The sequence below is a fragment of the Rana temporaria genome, chromosome 5 (genome assembly GCF_905171775.1).
Source record: "Rana temporaria chromosome 5, aRanTem1.1, whole genome shotgun sequence".
Lineage (NCBI taxonomy): Eukaryota > Metazoa > Chordata > Amphibia > Anura > Ranidae > Rana > Rana temporaria.
The window spans coordinates 288298543-288313112 of NC_053493.1; the positions used below are offsets into that span (position 1 = coordinate 288298543).

Consider the following 14570-nt stretch of genomic DNA (forward strand, 5'->3'; position numbering starts at 1 on the left):
AAAAGGTAGAGGAAACAAACCATGAAAACCTAATACAAAAAAAATGTATAAAAGGTTCAATTCCCATAAGTTTTTTTTTTTTTTTTAATGGTTCCCTAGGAAGCAAAGGGAAGCCCACATCCATGGTCTTTGCGGATGCCTGGGTGCAGAAAGTGATATCTCAGGAATAGTCTTGAGTTTTTTTTTTTTCCTGCCCCTTCTTGCTTTTTAACCTCTATAACCTTGTTGTCTTGCCAATCTCCATTGTGTTTTCTCTAAACTCTTTACCATAGTCCCTGCTGCAGATTTTTAGGGTTTTTCTCCAACCTAACCCAAGCCCAAAAGGTTTTTTTTTGCCCCATCTTAAACCTCAAGGCCCTAAATGCTTACATTTAATTGAATAAACAGGTGCTTCCCTTTCCACCAGGGTGATGTTCTGCACTTGGTGGACATAAGACAGGGCTCGACAAATCCCGGGCGCCAGGTCGCCATGGCGACTGGAAATAGGGTCCTGGCGACTTGAATTGGAAGGGGGGGGTAAAAAAAAAAAAAAATTTTTTTTTTTTTTTTTTTTTTTTTTTTTTTTTTTTGTGAGCTGGGGCCATCTGGTGGTGAGCCGTTGGTATTACAAGTTATTACCACCAGATGTGAGCTGGCGCCATCTGGTGGTGGCCGTTGGTATTACAAGTTAAGCATTACAAGTTAAACAGCAATTCTAATGTTGTTGTTTTTCACTATTTTCACTGCCATCTTCTTCCCTCTAATTAGAACCCCCAAACATTATATATATTTTTTATCCTAACACCCTAGAGAATAAAATGGCGATCGTTGCAATACTTTCTGTCACGCAGTATTTGCGCAGCGGTCTTACAAGCGCACTTTTTTTGTGAAAAAATTACACTTTTTTAAATTAAAAAATAAGACAACAGTAAAGTTATCCCCATTTTTTTTAATATTATGAAAGATAATGTTACGCCAAGTAAATTCATACCCAACATGTCACGCTTCAAAATTGCGTCCGCTCGTGGAACAAACTTTTACCCTTTAAAATCTTCATAGGCGACGTTTAAAAAAAATCTACAGGTTGCATGTTTTGAGTTACAGAGAAGGTTTAGGGCTAGAATTATTGCTCTCGCTCTACCAATCGCGGCGATACCTCACGTGTGGTTTGAACACCGTTTACATATGCGGGCGCTGCTCACGTATGTGTTCGCTTCTGCGCGCAAGCTCGTCGGGACGGGGCGTGTTTTCTGGCTCCTAACTTTTTTACCTGGCTCCTAGATTCCAAGCAAATTTGTCAACCCCTGACATAAGATGCCTACTTGCACATACTCAACTTTTCAACACACCAAAGCTTCCTGCTCCTTGTGGTAGGGCCTCTATGCTACGAGTTCATGGACCTCCCATTTGACCTGCTTTCTGCACCTCAAGTGTTCACCAAGGTGCTGGCTTCAGTGTTGGCCTGCTTAAACACCCAAAAGTGTCCCAGTGTGGGAAAACTTGCATTACCTCTTCTAGTGGTCAGCAAGGGCTCTGGAGTCCTAGGCACTTCCCTGTCAGTGTAGGGTGCTTGGTCTTTGGTGGAATCTAGTTTCCTGATCTACAACTTCAACTTCAAGATTCAATTTTGCTGTTTTGTCAGCGTTGAACCAACCTGTTGACAGGCCATTGGATCCAGTCAGGCAACCCCACAGCAGTGGCATACATCAATCATCCATAGAGAAATAAAAAGTCTTGCTTTGACAAAAAAAGATGGAGAATCCCGTCTTTGGCAAAAAGTCATGTTCCAGTTTTTTGATAGCCTTTTATATCTCCAGAGTGGAAAATTACAGATTTTCCCAACCAGCAGCATCTGGGTTCTGGAATCTGCTGTCAGTGGATGCACTAGTTGCTTTGTGGGATAAATTATTATGCATTTCCAGGTATGCCCACTTTAAAGACAAGTGAACGTTTCTACTTTTTCTAATGCCAGCTTTAGGCATATGGTCTTTCAGGCAGGTCTTTTAGCTGCAGGCAGTCCTTTGTTCTTGTTTCTTGATAGGCCTGTTGGCGGTTTTGGCTATTTTCTTTTTAACCTTCCATTTGAACAGTTTTTGGATGCACCAAAGGTTTCAGAACTCTGTTTCCCTCAATAAGAAAGAGGGAAAATTTTAAGATTTTTATACTTATGGGAAAATCCTTTACTCTGAGTGCATTGAGAGACACAAGCATGTAACCATGATTTTGGTATGACTTTGATATTAAACTGAGGCATGCTGATAGCAGGAGGAAATAGATCCGGGGTGGCCTACATTTATTTTATTTATTTTTTATTATAGCCCATGACCCTTATTCTTGTAGGCTGTAGTATAACCCAAAGGTTCCAGGATTCTTATGTCCCTTACGGTACTCTGAAAAATAATTTTGATTGTTCTTACCTGTAGACAGGCAGAAAACGAATGCAGATGATACAGTATATCCCTTCTGCAATAAAATTCCTATCTGATCAGAATTTTTTATTTATTTTTTGTCTGTCCCCTAAAGCCCCACTTTTAAAATGTACTTTTATCCAAGACCTGCTCTGTGCATTTTCATATTGGGTACCAGTTAGATGATAACAAAAGACAAAGTAAAATACAAGGGTGGATTGAAAAGTTCTTATCCTCCTCACCAGAGGGCGCAAGGAATACACATAATTTTTATTGCTCATCAACAATCTGTTTCCAGACATTATCCCTCAAATTTCATTGACAGATTTGATGTCATAAGTCTAGAAAGTCAGAAGATACCTGTAAACACACACGTCGATCAGCAGATAATTTTTTTTTCAAAAATGTGAACAAGCCGTTTTTAAAGTTCCTGCAGCAGCGTAACTAATGCATGTATCGCAATAAAACCATTGCACACATACAAATCGATACATGCATTAGTTACGCTGCTGCAGGAACTTTAAAAACGGCTTGTTCACATTTTTGAAAAAAAATTATCTGCTGATCGACGTGTGTGTGTTTACAGGTATCTTCTGACTTCTAGACTTATGACATCAAATCTGTCAATGAAATTTGAGGGATCGCCTTGAAAAGGGACTTGCAAGCAAGTTGGATAATGTCTGGAAACAGATTGTTAATGAGCAATAAAAACATTTTTTTTTCAAAAAAGTGCAGTGTTTAGGTTCATGGAGCAGAGTAAATAACGCACATTACCACAGTGAACACACATAAAGGGGACACTCTACTGACTTTCCCTATTATAAATTATTATTCTGCCCTCTGGTGATAAAGCCAAGAAGTTTTGAATGCACTTTTGTATATAGTGATGATAAACATTTTTGCCCTCTAAGCTGTACATGCCTAGTGGCAGGCTCTATAGAGTTTGGCACATTTTGGCTTTCTATGATGCAAAAGTTATAACCATCCTAAATAGAATTAATCTTGGTTATAGTAACCTTCACTCTGTGCTTTTATACAAATTTATTTTGCTAGTGGATGTTTTCTCCAATGCAATAAAATTTCAGATGCAGTCTTACTTCCCAGCCTACCTAGTGCTCTCTGGCAAATTTAATCTTACAGACCTGCTGGGTGCTGCCTTAGAAGGTAACGAATGCAATTTACTCATGCGTTTTGAGATGGTCATTATCTCTTTGAGGTTGGGTCTTGAGCATGTTCAAGCCATGAAAACGCCAGAAGCTGAGGCCTAGAAACACCTTTACACTCTGAGCAAACGGGAAAGACATCACAAGTATGTTTATTGCTAACTGTGATGCAGAGACTTTTGGTGGATAGTTCATAACTACACTTAACACTTTGAAAGGAAACTTGTGGAGAGAGATTTGTAGGCTGTTGCTGCTGACCTTCTGAAAATGCTAGTTACTTTGGGCCAGATTCACAAAGGAGATACGACGGAGTATCTCAGATACTCCGTCGTATCTCTCAGAGTATCTGTGCGACTGATTCATAGAATCCGTTACACATAGATATCCCTAAGATCCGACAGGTGTAATTGTTTTACACTGTCGGATCTTAGGATGCAGTACCGCAGCCGCCGCTGGGGGGAGTTTGCGTCGTAAACCAGCGTCGGGTATGCAAATTAGGAGTTACGGCGATCCACAACGGATTTTCGCGTTCGCTACGTCGGCGCTAGTCTAGTTTCCCGTCGCAAAGTTAGTCGTCATTTTTGGTGCCTTAACTTTACACCGCAATCATATTGCTGTATAAAGTATGGCCGTCGTTCCCACGTCGAAATTTAAGAATTAACGTTGTTTGCGTAAGCCGTCCGGGAGTACGGAATTACGCCACGCGCGTCGCCGTTTGAAAAAATTACGTCACTGCGCGCAAAGCACGGCGGGGGTTCCGAAACGGAGCATGCGCAGTAGGTCCGGCGCGGGTGCGCGCCTAATTTAAATGGCACACGCCCATTTAAATTACGCGGGCTTACGCCGGAGGCCGCCGGCGTAGTTTTCATCGCTTTGTGAATCAGGCACTTGTGATGAAAACCTTGCAGCGGTGTAACGTATCTACGATACGTTATGCCGCCGCGATTCTACGTGAATCTGGCCCTTTGTTTTAGATGCTTCAGTACTTTTAGTCAGTAAATCAGAAGTATGGAAAAAATATTTGTTTTACATTTTATACTTACCTAGGTGATTTCAGCATGGGTTCAATGCTGTATCTGTCACCTGGCGCCTCTGCACTGACAACTGAGCGACCGAACACCGCCGATCACTCGGTTCTCAGACCCCCGAGCAGAGAGCTGCTGACTGTCAGTCACAGCTCTTTACTCCGCTCTCTCCTTGCTCATTGGAGCGCTGAGCGGTGTAGCGGCGGCCGGCTCAGTCTCTCAGCAGCTTGCTGAGATGCTAAGCCAGGTGTTGGTCCAGGCACCTGGAAGATCTAGATTCCATTGTCAGCATGACGTGGTGCCTGGACTGACTTCTATGACGTCGGCAGAGAGCGGACTTCTGTGACCCGTTTTCAGTAGAGAGCGGGCTGGAGTGCCAAACGAATGTCACTCCTGTGATCCATAGAAGTATAGCTAAACGAGCTTTGGCTATACTTCTCCCTTAAGTTTTTAGTGACAACATGCTTGTTGCAAGTCTGTGAGTCAAAGTAATTAAGCCAGAAAAAGCCGGGCAACTAGTATATTCAGAAGGACAGTAGCAATGAAGGCCTATATTCTTAGTACAGGTTTCCTTTAATTATAATGTTTATGTGCAGGTTTGGAAAAAAAGACTCAAGTTCTCCAGCCGGAAGAAAAGAAGACTGTGGCTTATCATGAGGCTGGGCATGCTGTGGCAGGGTGGTTTCTGGAACATGCAGATCCTCTGTTAAAGGTAAACTACACTGCCTGACTCAGCTGTATCCTCTGGTATACACAGGTTACCGCACTTGGGCTCTGTTCACATTGGTGCGCTTTTGCTGACCTCCAAGTGCAAGAAAAGCACATGAAAAATTGTTTAATTCCTCTCTAACTGTTCACATCACTACGCTGCAGGTGTGCTGCGGATGAAAAGGTATTTTGTGTCTTGCTTCAAAAGTGCATCAAAAACGCACCTTCCATTATAGTTAATAGAAGTGCACTGCAGTATGTTTTTGGTGCAATTTGAATCACATGTCAATTTTTTTTCTTAGGTGACCAGCGATGAAAATGCATGCGAAATGCATCTGAAATGCATATGCATTGTTAAATTTTAAAGCAACGCATTAAAAACACTATATGCAATTTTGAAAACCGCATACTGTGTTTTGAAGCACACCAGTGTGAGCGGGATCTTAATGTTGTCTTTAAACAGGTTTAGCTTTATCTTATTAAGTGCATATTGTACTTGACATGCTGATCTTTCATCCATCTCTGAAAAACATCTAAAATCCTACACTTTTGAACAGGAAGTCCAAAAGGAGGAACAACTCCTTATTTTAACATTAATGCATTTTTTTTTCTCACCTGCTTTTCCTAGAAGTACTTGCACCCTTTTAATAAAAATAAAGCTAATTGCGTCTCTTGCTAAGAGTTTCATGCTGAAACATTGGTTTAAAGCGGTATTAAACTCTATATATAAAAAACAAAAAAAACAGGCCCCCTGCAGGTTTATGCCATAATGTGCTACTATGCACTGCATACTAGCACATGACACTTACCTGTCAGGGGATGCCTGCGCTGCCAGTGCTTGGTTGTTTCTCCTCTTGGTCTTCCTTTCGGGTTAGCTCTGTTTGCCCACTTGAGTGGTGGGCTCATGATGATGAAACTTCATCATGGCAGAGAGAGTGCCATAAAAGTACTCTGAGCTGCGCATAAGCAGACAGGGGAAGCATTTATGCCAATCGGCATTTTTCTAAATTTTGCATTTAATAGCGCGTTAAACTGCTAAAGCCCGCTCTGAACTTGCATCATAATGCAACATCTCAATTTAGAAAAGGGAAGGAACACGTTAACCATGCATGTGTCGCTTGATTCTACTAGGTGTGTTACATGAGACAGAGTAGGGTGTTCTGGTGCTACATGGCAGACAACTCTTCTCATCCATGGTTCTGGATGAGACATCTTTTAAAGGAACCCCAAAACACTGTACGCTGCTCAGAAAACCATTACTAAATTGAACCTATGAAAATAAACACATATATAACAATGATGGTGTTCAAGTGATCAGTCCATCTGTTTCATCAAAAAGTCCTAATCTAGCGATGGTCAAAAAAGAGGGTTGGGGAAGAGGGATTGTCGGCCAGCAGGGGGCCTGAAAGGGGTTACTTTAGGCAACAAAATAGTGATCAGGAACTAATTATGATACAAAAATTGATTTTATTATTGGGTATCAAAAGATAAAAATAAGCAAAACAATATTTACACTACATGAAAAATTGGTGCCCATAGATAGTGAATATGGCTATCAAATGTAAAAAAGCAACATATAGAAAAGACAATGAGAGAACACTGACAAACAATGACAGGTAGCGCGGTCCGGACACGTTGGTGTTCAGTCTACACAGGTATCCATACACACATAAATAAATACATAATAATATAATCTAGCGATGGTTTTCTGTGCCACTCCAAAACACATCAACTGGTGTAACATTTGTGATTCAACCTCACAGTGTCTTTCACTGTGCCTTCTAAAACCTTCACACCGCACTCACCAAAAGGAATTGAACATTTTCGTCATCAACCTGCAACCTCTTCAGAAGCAGATCTGCCACTTCTCTTCCTTTCTTTCTGTACTTGCCATGTAATTCTGAGCTGCAGTATGAGCTACTGAAGCCAGATAAAGAACCATGGCGGATTACTGATTGAAGATATTGGTCATATTCATACCTTGAGCTTATTGGTGCATTTGACTCGGTGACACAAGGAGTCCTTCTGGTGAGTGCGATGTGAAGGTGTTAGAGGGCACAGAGCACCATCGCCTCAATAGGACTTCTTGATTACACAGACGTTGGACTGAGTACCTCTCTTGAACACTATCATTATTTGTTTCTTTTTATAGTTTATATTTAGTTAATGTTTTTCAGCACTGTACCCTGTGGTTTGGGGTTTCTTTTAATATATCCTTTCAGTGTGTCTATGCACCTTGTGACAGCAGCTGGCAATAGGATTGCCCAATGGACTTTGCGAGGCACAACCACATATATTAAATGTACAAACGTTTTTATTGTTTAACCACTTAAGGACAGAAGGTGTTTTTCAGATTTGGTGTTTACAAGACTAAAACAGTTTTTGCTAGAAAATTACTTAAAACCCCCAAACATTATATATATATTTTTTTTTTCTAACACCCTAGAGCAGTGAATAAAATGGCAGTCATTGCAATACTTTTTGTCACACCGTATTTTTGGAAAAAAATCACTTTTTTTAATAAAAAAATAAGACAACAATAAATTTGGCCCAATTATTTTATATATTGTGAAAGATAATGTTACGCCGAGTAAAATGATACCCAACATGTCACGCTTAAAAATTGCGCCCGCTCGTGGCATGGCGTCAAACTTTTACCCTTAAAAATCTCCATAGGAGACGTTTAAAAAATTCTAATAGGTTTCATTTTTTGAGCTACAGGGGAGGTCTAGGGCTAGAATTATTGCTCTCGCTCTAACGATCGCGGCGATACCTCACTTGTGTGGTTTGAACACCCTTTTCATATGCGGGCGCTACTCACATATGCGTTCGCTTCTGCGCGCGAGCTCGTCGGGCCGCTTTAAAAAACTTTTTTGGGGGTTTTCTTATTTATTTTTATTTTATAATTTTTTACACTGAAATAAAAAAAAATGTATCACTTTTATTCCTATTACAAGGAATGTAAACATCCCTTGTAATAGAATGTAAACATCCCTTGTAATAGAAAAAAGCATGACAGGTCCTCTTAAATATGAGATTTGGGGTAAAAAAGACCTCCGATCTCATATTTAGATTTAAATGCAAAAAAAAAAAAAAAAAAAAATGGAAATTTTGTCATTTGAAAAAATGACAACAAAAAAATGTCTCTTTAAGACGCTCGGCGGGTCTGACGTTTTGACGTCACTTCCGCCCAGCAATGCTATGGGGACAGGTGGGGGCCATCTTGCCGTCACTCGCATCCCCACACAGCAGCTGAAAGGACCCGATCGCTACCGCCGGCTCCGGTAAGCGGCGGAGGGCGCGGGAGGGGGGGGCCCTCTCCCGCCACCGATAACGGTGATCTCGTGGCGAATCCGCCGCGGAGAACGCCATTATCGTTGACAGGACCGCTCACTGAAGAGATGGATATCTCAATTGTGGCAGCAGCTGCTGCCGTTACCGAGATATCCATCTTTAAAAACAGGACGTATATATACAGTGGGCGGTCATTAACCGGTTAAACAAACAAATATTTGTAAGTGCATGTAATATTTTTCGTACATAGTATCGCACATAGTTACAATAATTTCCATCATTCCAAATTTCATATTATGACTGAAGATCCTGAGGCTAAATACTTAGATACTGATTTTTTTTTCTACGTGTTTCGTGAGACAGCACTCACTTCCTCAGGAAAGGAACATATAACTGTCTGAAATTAGAGGCGGGATTGTGTATATTGTAAATAGCGCAGATGTATTTGCAAGGTTTTTATTAATGAGACATCTGCCTGTGTATGGCAAGGCTTGGTGGGAGAATAGAACAAATTACAACATTCCGGTAACGCATGTGTTCACATAAAGAATTGTGTTTTGATAAGTGAACTAGTAATGTAAACACACACAGAATCATGCTTGTGTCCATGAGACTGTGGTTTTTATGATGACAGTAAGTTGGTTATGGAATTAGAATTTTATATATTTTTGAATACTTTGAGTGAGCTTGTGCCCATAAATGCTGGTTTGTCTTCCAGGTTTCTATTATACCACGAGGAAAGGGATTAGGCTACGCACAGTATTTGCCTAGAGAGCAGTATCTGTATACAAAGGAGCAGCTTCTGGATAGAATGTGCATGACACTTGGCGGCAGAGTCTCTGAGGAGATATTTTTTGGAAGGATTACAACAGGAGCTCAAGATGATCTGAAAAAAGTGACACAGAGTGCTTATGCCCAGGTATGTCTTCTCTATACTTCACACATAACATTTAGTGCCAGTATAATGTCTACTGGGCATGCCATAGACCACAGGTGTCGAACACAAGGCCCGCGGGCTGAATCCGGCCCTCCGGGCCATTTCATGTGGCCCTTGCACCTCTCCTGCAACTGCAGGAGAGCTCCAGCCCTCCTCTGGTCCTCCTCCAGACCCTTACTTTATGCTTTCAAGCAATACATCCAGCTTCTTCCGGGAAAGCAGCATAAGGTAAGGGGGGTGCACTGCGATGTAAGGGAGAGTGGGGGACTCAACTTCTGATGGTGGGGTGGCTCTTGACATCTAATGTAAGGGAAGGGGATGCACTGGACAGCTAATCTTACAGATACAACCGACCCTTTTGAGGGCAATCATAATGCTGATGTGGCCCACAATGAAATTGAGTTTGACACCCCTGCCATAGACCTTTGATAATGTATACCTAGGAAAGATAAAGCAACAGTGTTCAAACGGACCTTGATCGCTTCTGGAAAGCTTATCATTGTTGGACCAGCTTTTCCAGCTATGCCACCATCTGTTTTCAACTTTGTTAAAGCGGTTGTATACCCGCATATGCAAATTTTTTTTTTTTTTACACCTGCAAGGCAAAAGACATAATGAGCTAGCATGCACCGTATACTAGCTCATTATGAAATACTTACCTCGGAACGAGGAGAAGAGATGTCATCTTGACTCGGCGTGTCTTCCGGGTATCGCCGCTCCAGTGCTGTGATTGGCTGGAGCGGCGACGTCGTCACTCCCGCACATGCGCTCGGGAGACTTCAATTTGGCAAGGTGCGGCGGCTGCCGGTCCTTTAGCCGAGGATCCCCCTTGCGCATGTGCCGCTGCAATCAGCGGCGCATTGCGAGGGGAATATCTCCTAAACCGTACAGGTTTAGGAGATATTCTCTATACCTACAGGTAAGCCTTATTATAGGCTTACCTGTAGGTAAAAGTAAAAAAAAAAAGGTATACAACCACTTTAAATGTTCAACCTTCAAGTATGCATCTGTTTATAGAGTCTTCTATCTTGACATGCAAAAAAGCTAACCCATCTGAAAAAAGAGAAATAATCGTGTTCATTATGTTTTTTTTTTTTTGCAAAGGTTGTCCAATTCGGGATGAGTGACAAAGTGGGCCAAGTTTCTTTTGATCTCCCTCGGCAAGGGGAAATGGTGTTGGAGAAGCCTTACAGCGAGGCAACTGCGAGACTGATTGACGATGAAGTCCGTAAACTTATTAACTTTGCTTATGAGAGATGTATGACGCTCCTGAAAGAGAAGAAATTGGATATTGAAAAGGTAGGCAGCTTACCAGAACTATGCTTGACCCTTTTCTTTTTATATGGCAGAGTGGGAATGGTGAAAATTGAGCACTATCTCAAGATCTCTAAGGCCAGCCATAGACTGAGCAATTTCCAGTGTTTGCAGGAACGAAATAGCTTGATTCCCCCATCAACACAGTCAGTTAATGAGGGAATCCCTCCCAGGGAGCTATTGTGTTCTCCCAGCGGGGCGGTTGAAGCTTCTCAGCAATGCGGGGAACACAGTGATTATGAAACGGCCGCTAGCAATAATCACATGTAAAATCTAACAGGCTGGTTGTACCCAAGTTTATCGCTCAATTCAGCCTTGCCCAGACATGGTTGGAATCTCAGCTGTTTTCTCGAGATTCGATGTCTATGGGCCGGCTTAATACACACGTGTTCATCTTGCATTTTGAAAAGCAGCATGAATATGACATGCTTAAATAACTTGTGTTTACCCTTTTGGCTGCCACGAATGTGTCCTACACAGACCTGCAATTAGAGGTGAAAACATGTTCACGGCTGTATTGGTGTCTGTGCTAGAAATAAGGATACAGAGGTAGCAATGAAGATTATTTTTTTTATGGCATGCAATATCCTAAGCAAGAAACCCGTGGTATAATTACATTCAACGTAGTTGTAAATAATCGTAAAAAAAAACCATTAAATCTAAAATAGAAATGAAAGACAAAACATAAAAAAAAAAAAAAAATTCCCTCTGTTTTCAGTTGCAATACAAAGAGAACAGGATACTTTCTCATACAAGTACATGGTACAGCAGGCACATATCGGGATTATAAAATGTTGGGGGTAACAAATGTTTTAACTCGTTTTTGTTTTACTTGTAATCAGGGATTTTTTCTTCCCCCCCACACATTCCTATACACGTGTTGCCAGGGATGGACTGGCCATCAGCCGAATTCAAGGTTAAATGCGCCCGTGTAGCGATGCTGGCAAAGTGCTTTGCAGGCGCTTCAGCAGCGGTGGCCATTCATTTCAATGGACAGGAGCGGTTTGTACACCGCTCCTCCACCACCCCAAAGATGCTGCTTGGAGGACTTTTTTTTAACGCCCTAGCAGCGCCCCAGTGTAAAAGTGCTCAGGCTTTCACACTGGGACTGCAGCAGAGGCATTTTTCAGGCGCTATTTTTAGCCCAAAAGCACCTGAAAAACGCCCCAGTGTGAAAGGGGTCCTACACTCACCCCCTCTCTTTTACACTCACTCTCTTTTTCTTACACTCACCCCCCTCTCACCCACCCCCTTTCCCTCAACCCTCCCCCTTTCCCTCAACCCTCCCTCTCTCTCATGATATACAATAATGGATGTAGGGGCCTTTTGGTGGGTGTGATTTTTCGGGGGGTGAGGGGGCAGCATTTTATTGAACTAAAGTGGGCCGTCTGAGTGAAGTCCAGGGCCAAATTTTTGTCACAGTCCAGCCCTGCGTGTTGCTCATATATGGTGATCATAGTGGTGACATATATTGATGTTTGTCCCCATTTTAATGACCATGATCTATCCTAACTTTTTAGATTGCTCTCCGACTCTTAGAAAAGGAGGTGCTGGATAAAAATGATATGGTTGAACTTCTGGGTAAAAGACCCTTTGCAGAAAAATCTACATACGAGGAGTTTGTTGAAGGTACTGGTAGCTTGGAGGAGGACACAACACTTCCTGAGGGTCTGAAGGACTGGAACAGAGATAGAGAAAAGGATAAAGAAGAACTAAACGATGAACAGACTGCCCGGTACAGTGGAGGAATGCAATTTTGAGTGTTTTATGACACATTGAAAAGGGCAAATGCTGTTTTTTATTATAAAAAACTTGTAACTGGACTTGTTTTCACCAAAAATAGGCGCATACACTTGTATGTTAAAAACGGGATTACCAGGATGTTTCCACACTCCCAATAAAGATCCTTAAAAAATATGTGAGCATGTGATGACCTTGCCTTTCTACTATTACAAGGTAATGATTGAAAATTAACATGGCCATATTGTTAATCAAAACAAATATGAAAGCGCTGCATACAAGTATTACAAATAGGTGTTTTATTGCTATTAAATAAAAATTAGAGCTGTGCTCTATTCAGATTTAGGTTTTACCCTTCAGTTTTCTGTTATAAGATCTTTTTATAGATCTGCAGCTGTTATCAAATACTTGTCATTCTAGTAAAAATATTCATATTTCTTTAATTCGCAAAGAACACAGTAAAGTTATTTACATTCTAGCCATGTTAATAGATACTCAGTATGGCCAAACGGGGGGAAAAAGCACTTAATGGGTTGGTGTGATGGAAAATTAGAAAGTGTGGGTGTGGATATTGCATCTTGTAAATAAATGTTACTTTCTGCTGCTGTACAAATGTTTCTTGGAATAAAGATAAAAATGAATTTGTTATTATGCTGAGAGAACCACACATGGAATTTTTTTGTGGAAGAAAACTTGATTTGGACCTTGGTCATACAAGGTGCACCCCACAAAGATGTAATCTAAAGACTAGATCTCAAATATAAAAGTGCTCATAGGACTATACAGGTTTTAGACCATACATAGTTGAAGCGAGAGTTGACCCGAATTTTTTTTTTTAACATTAGATTGAGGTTAATTATGCGAAGCAGAATCGGGTGTTTATTTTAAAATCAATGCAGTACTTACCGTTTTAGAGATAGATGTTCTCCGTGGCTTCCGGGTATGATCTTCGGGACTGGGCGTTCCTATTTGATTGACAGCCTTCCGACGGTCGCATATAGCGTGTCACGAGTTGCCGAACGTCGGTGCGGCTCTATACGGCGCCTGCGCACCGACGTTCGGCTACTTTCAGGAACTCGTGACGCGCTGTATGCGACCGTCGGAAGGCTGTCAATCAAATAGGAATGCCCATACCCGGAAGCGGCGGAGAACATCTATCTCTAAAACGGTAAGTACTGCATTGATTTTAAAATAAACACCCGATTCTGCTTCGCATAATTAGCCTTAATCCAATGTTAAAAAAATTTTTTTTGGGTTAACCTCCACTTTAAAGTGAACCTCACATGCTAGTTGCCTGGCTGTTAAAGCATACCTGTGGTCAAATTTCAAATCATATATACATTTCCACATTGCATTGAAGTTACAGTGGGTACGGAAAGTATTCAGACCCCCTTCAATGTTTCACTCTTTGTTATACGTGTAAGGTTTTGCCTTGTTCTGTTCTGTGAGCTCTGATCTCAGTGCGTGGACTCCTACGATCGATCGGGTAATCAAGACACTAACACAAGTATTGAGTGTAGCAAGTTTACGATTTATTTTTAGGCATCGGTCGGTTATATGTTGTTTGTGGACCAATCCTATTACTAGGGTTGTCCCGATACCGATACTAGTATCGGTAACCGATACAGAGCATTTGCGCGAGTACGGTACTTGTACTCGCGCAAATGCTCCCGATGCTTCCCCGATACTTTTTTTGTTGTGGCCGGAGAGGAGTCGGTGTCTGGGGAAGGCAGGAGAGGGCGGGGGAGTGCAGGCGGAGTTTGGCTGTAGAGGGGGTGGGCAGCACACGCTGGGGGAGTGTCGGGCCAGTTCTCCCCTTCCGCGACTGAGGAGGACAGCGTAGAGACAGCGGGCGGCATGGCGGTGACAGGAAGGCAGTGACGCACAGGCTGAAGCCTGGCTTTGCGGGGGGTCCATCGTCACACCCGAGACCCAGCCGGGGCTCTGACGAATCTCGGCTGTGACTGTCTCACAGTCACACAGCCGAGCAGACCTCAGCCAC

The 14570-nt window shown here is 42.0% G+C and overlaps 1 protein-coding gene across 1 annotated transcript in view; it reads left to right on the forward strand.

Moving 5' to 3' along the window:
* Positions 1-13230, forward strand: part of AFG3L2 (AFG3 like matrix AAA peptidase subunit 2) — a 54365-nt gene extending 41135 nt beyond the window's left edge. Inside the window, exons 14-17 of the mRNA XM_040353938.1 lie at positions 5172-5287; positions 9296-9496; positions 10619-10813; positions 12349-13230. Coding sequence (XP_040209872.1) covers positions 5172-5287; positions 9296-9496; positions 10619-10813; positions 12349-12588 — 752 coding nt within the window. The 3' untranslated portion in view covers positions 12589-13230. The remainder of the gene's footprint in view (positions 1-5171; positions 5288-9295; positions 9497-10618; positions 10814-12348) is intronic.
* The last annotated feature ends 1340 nt before the right edge of the window (positions 13231-14570 follow it).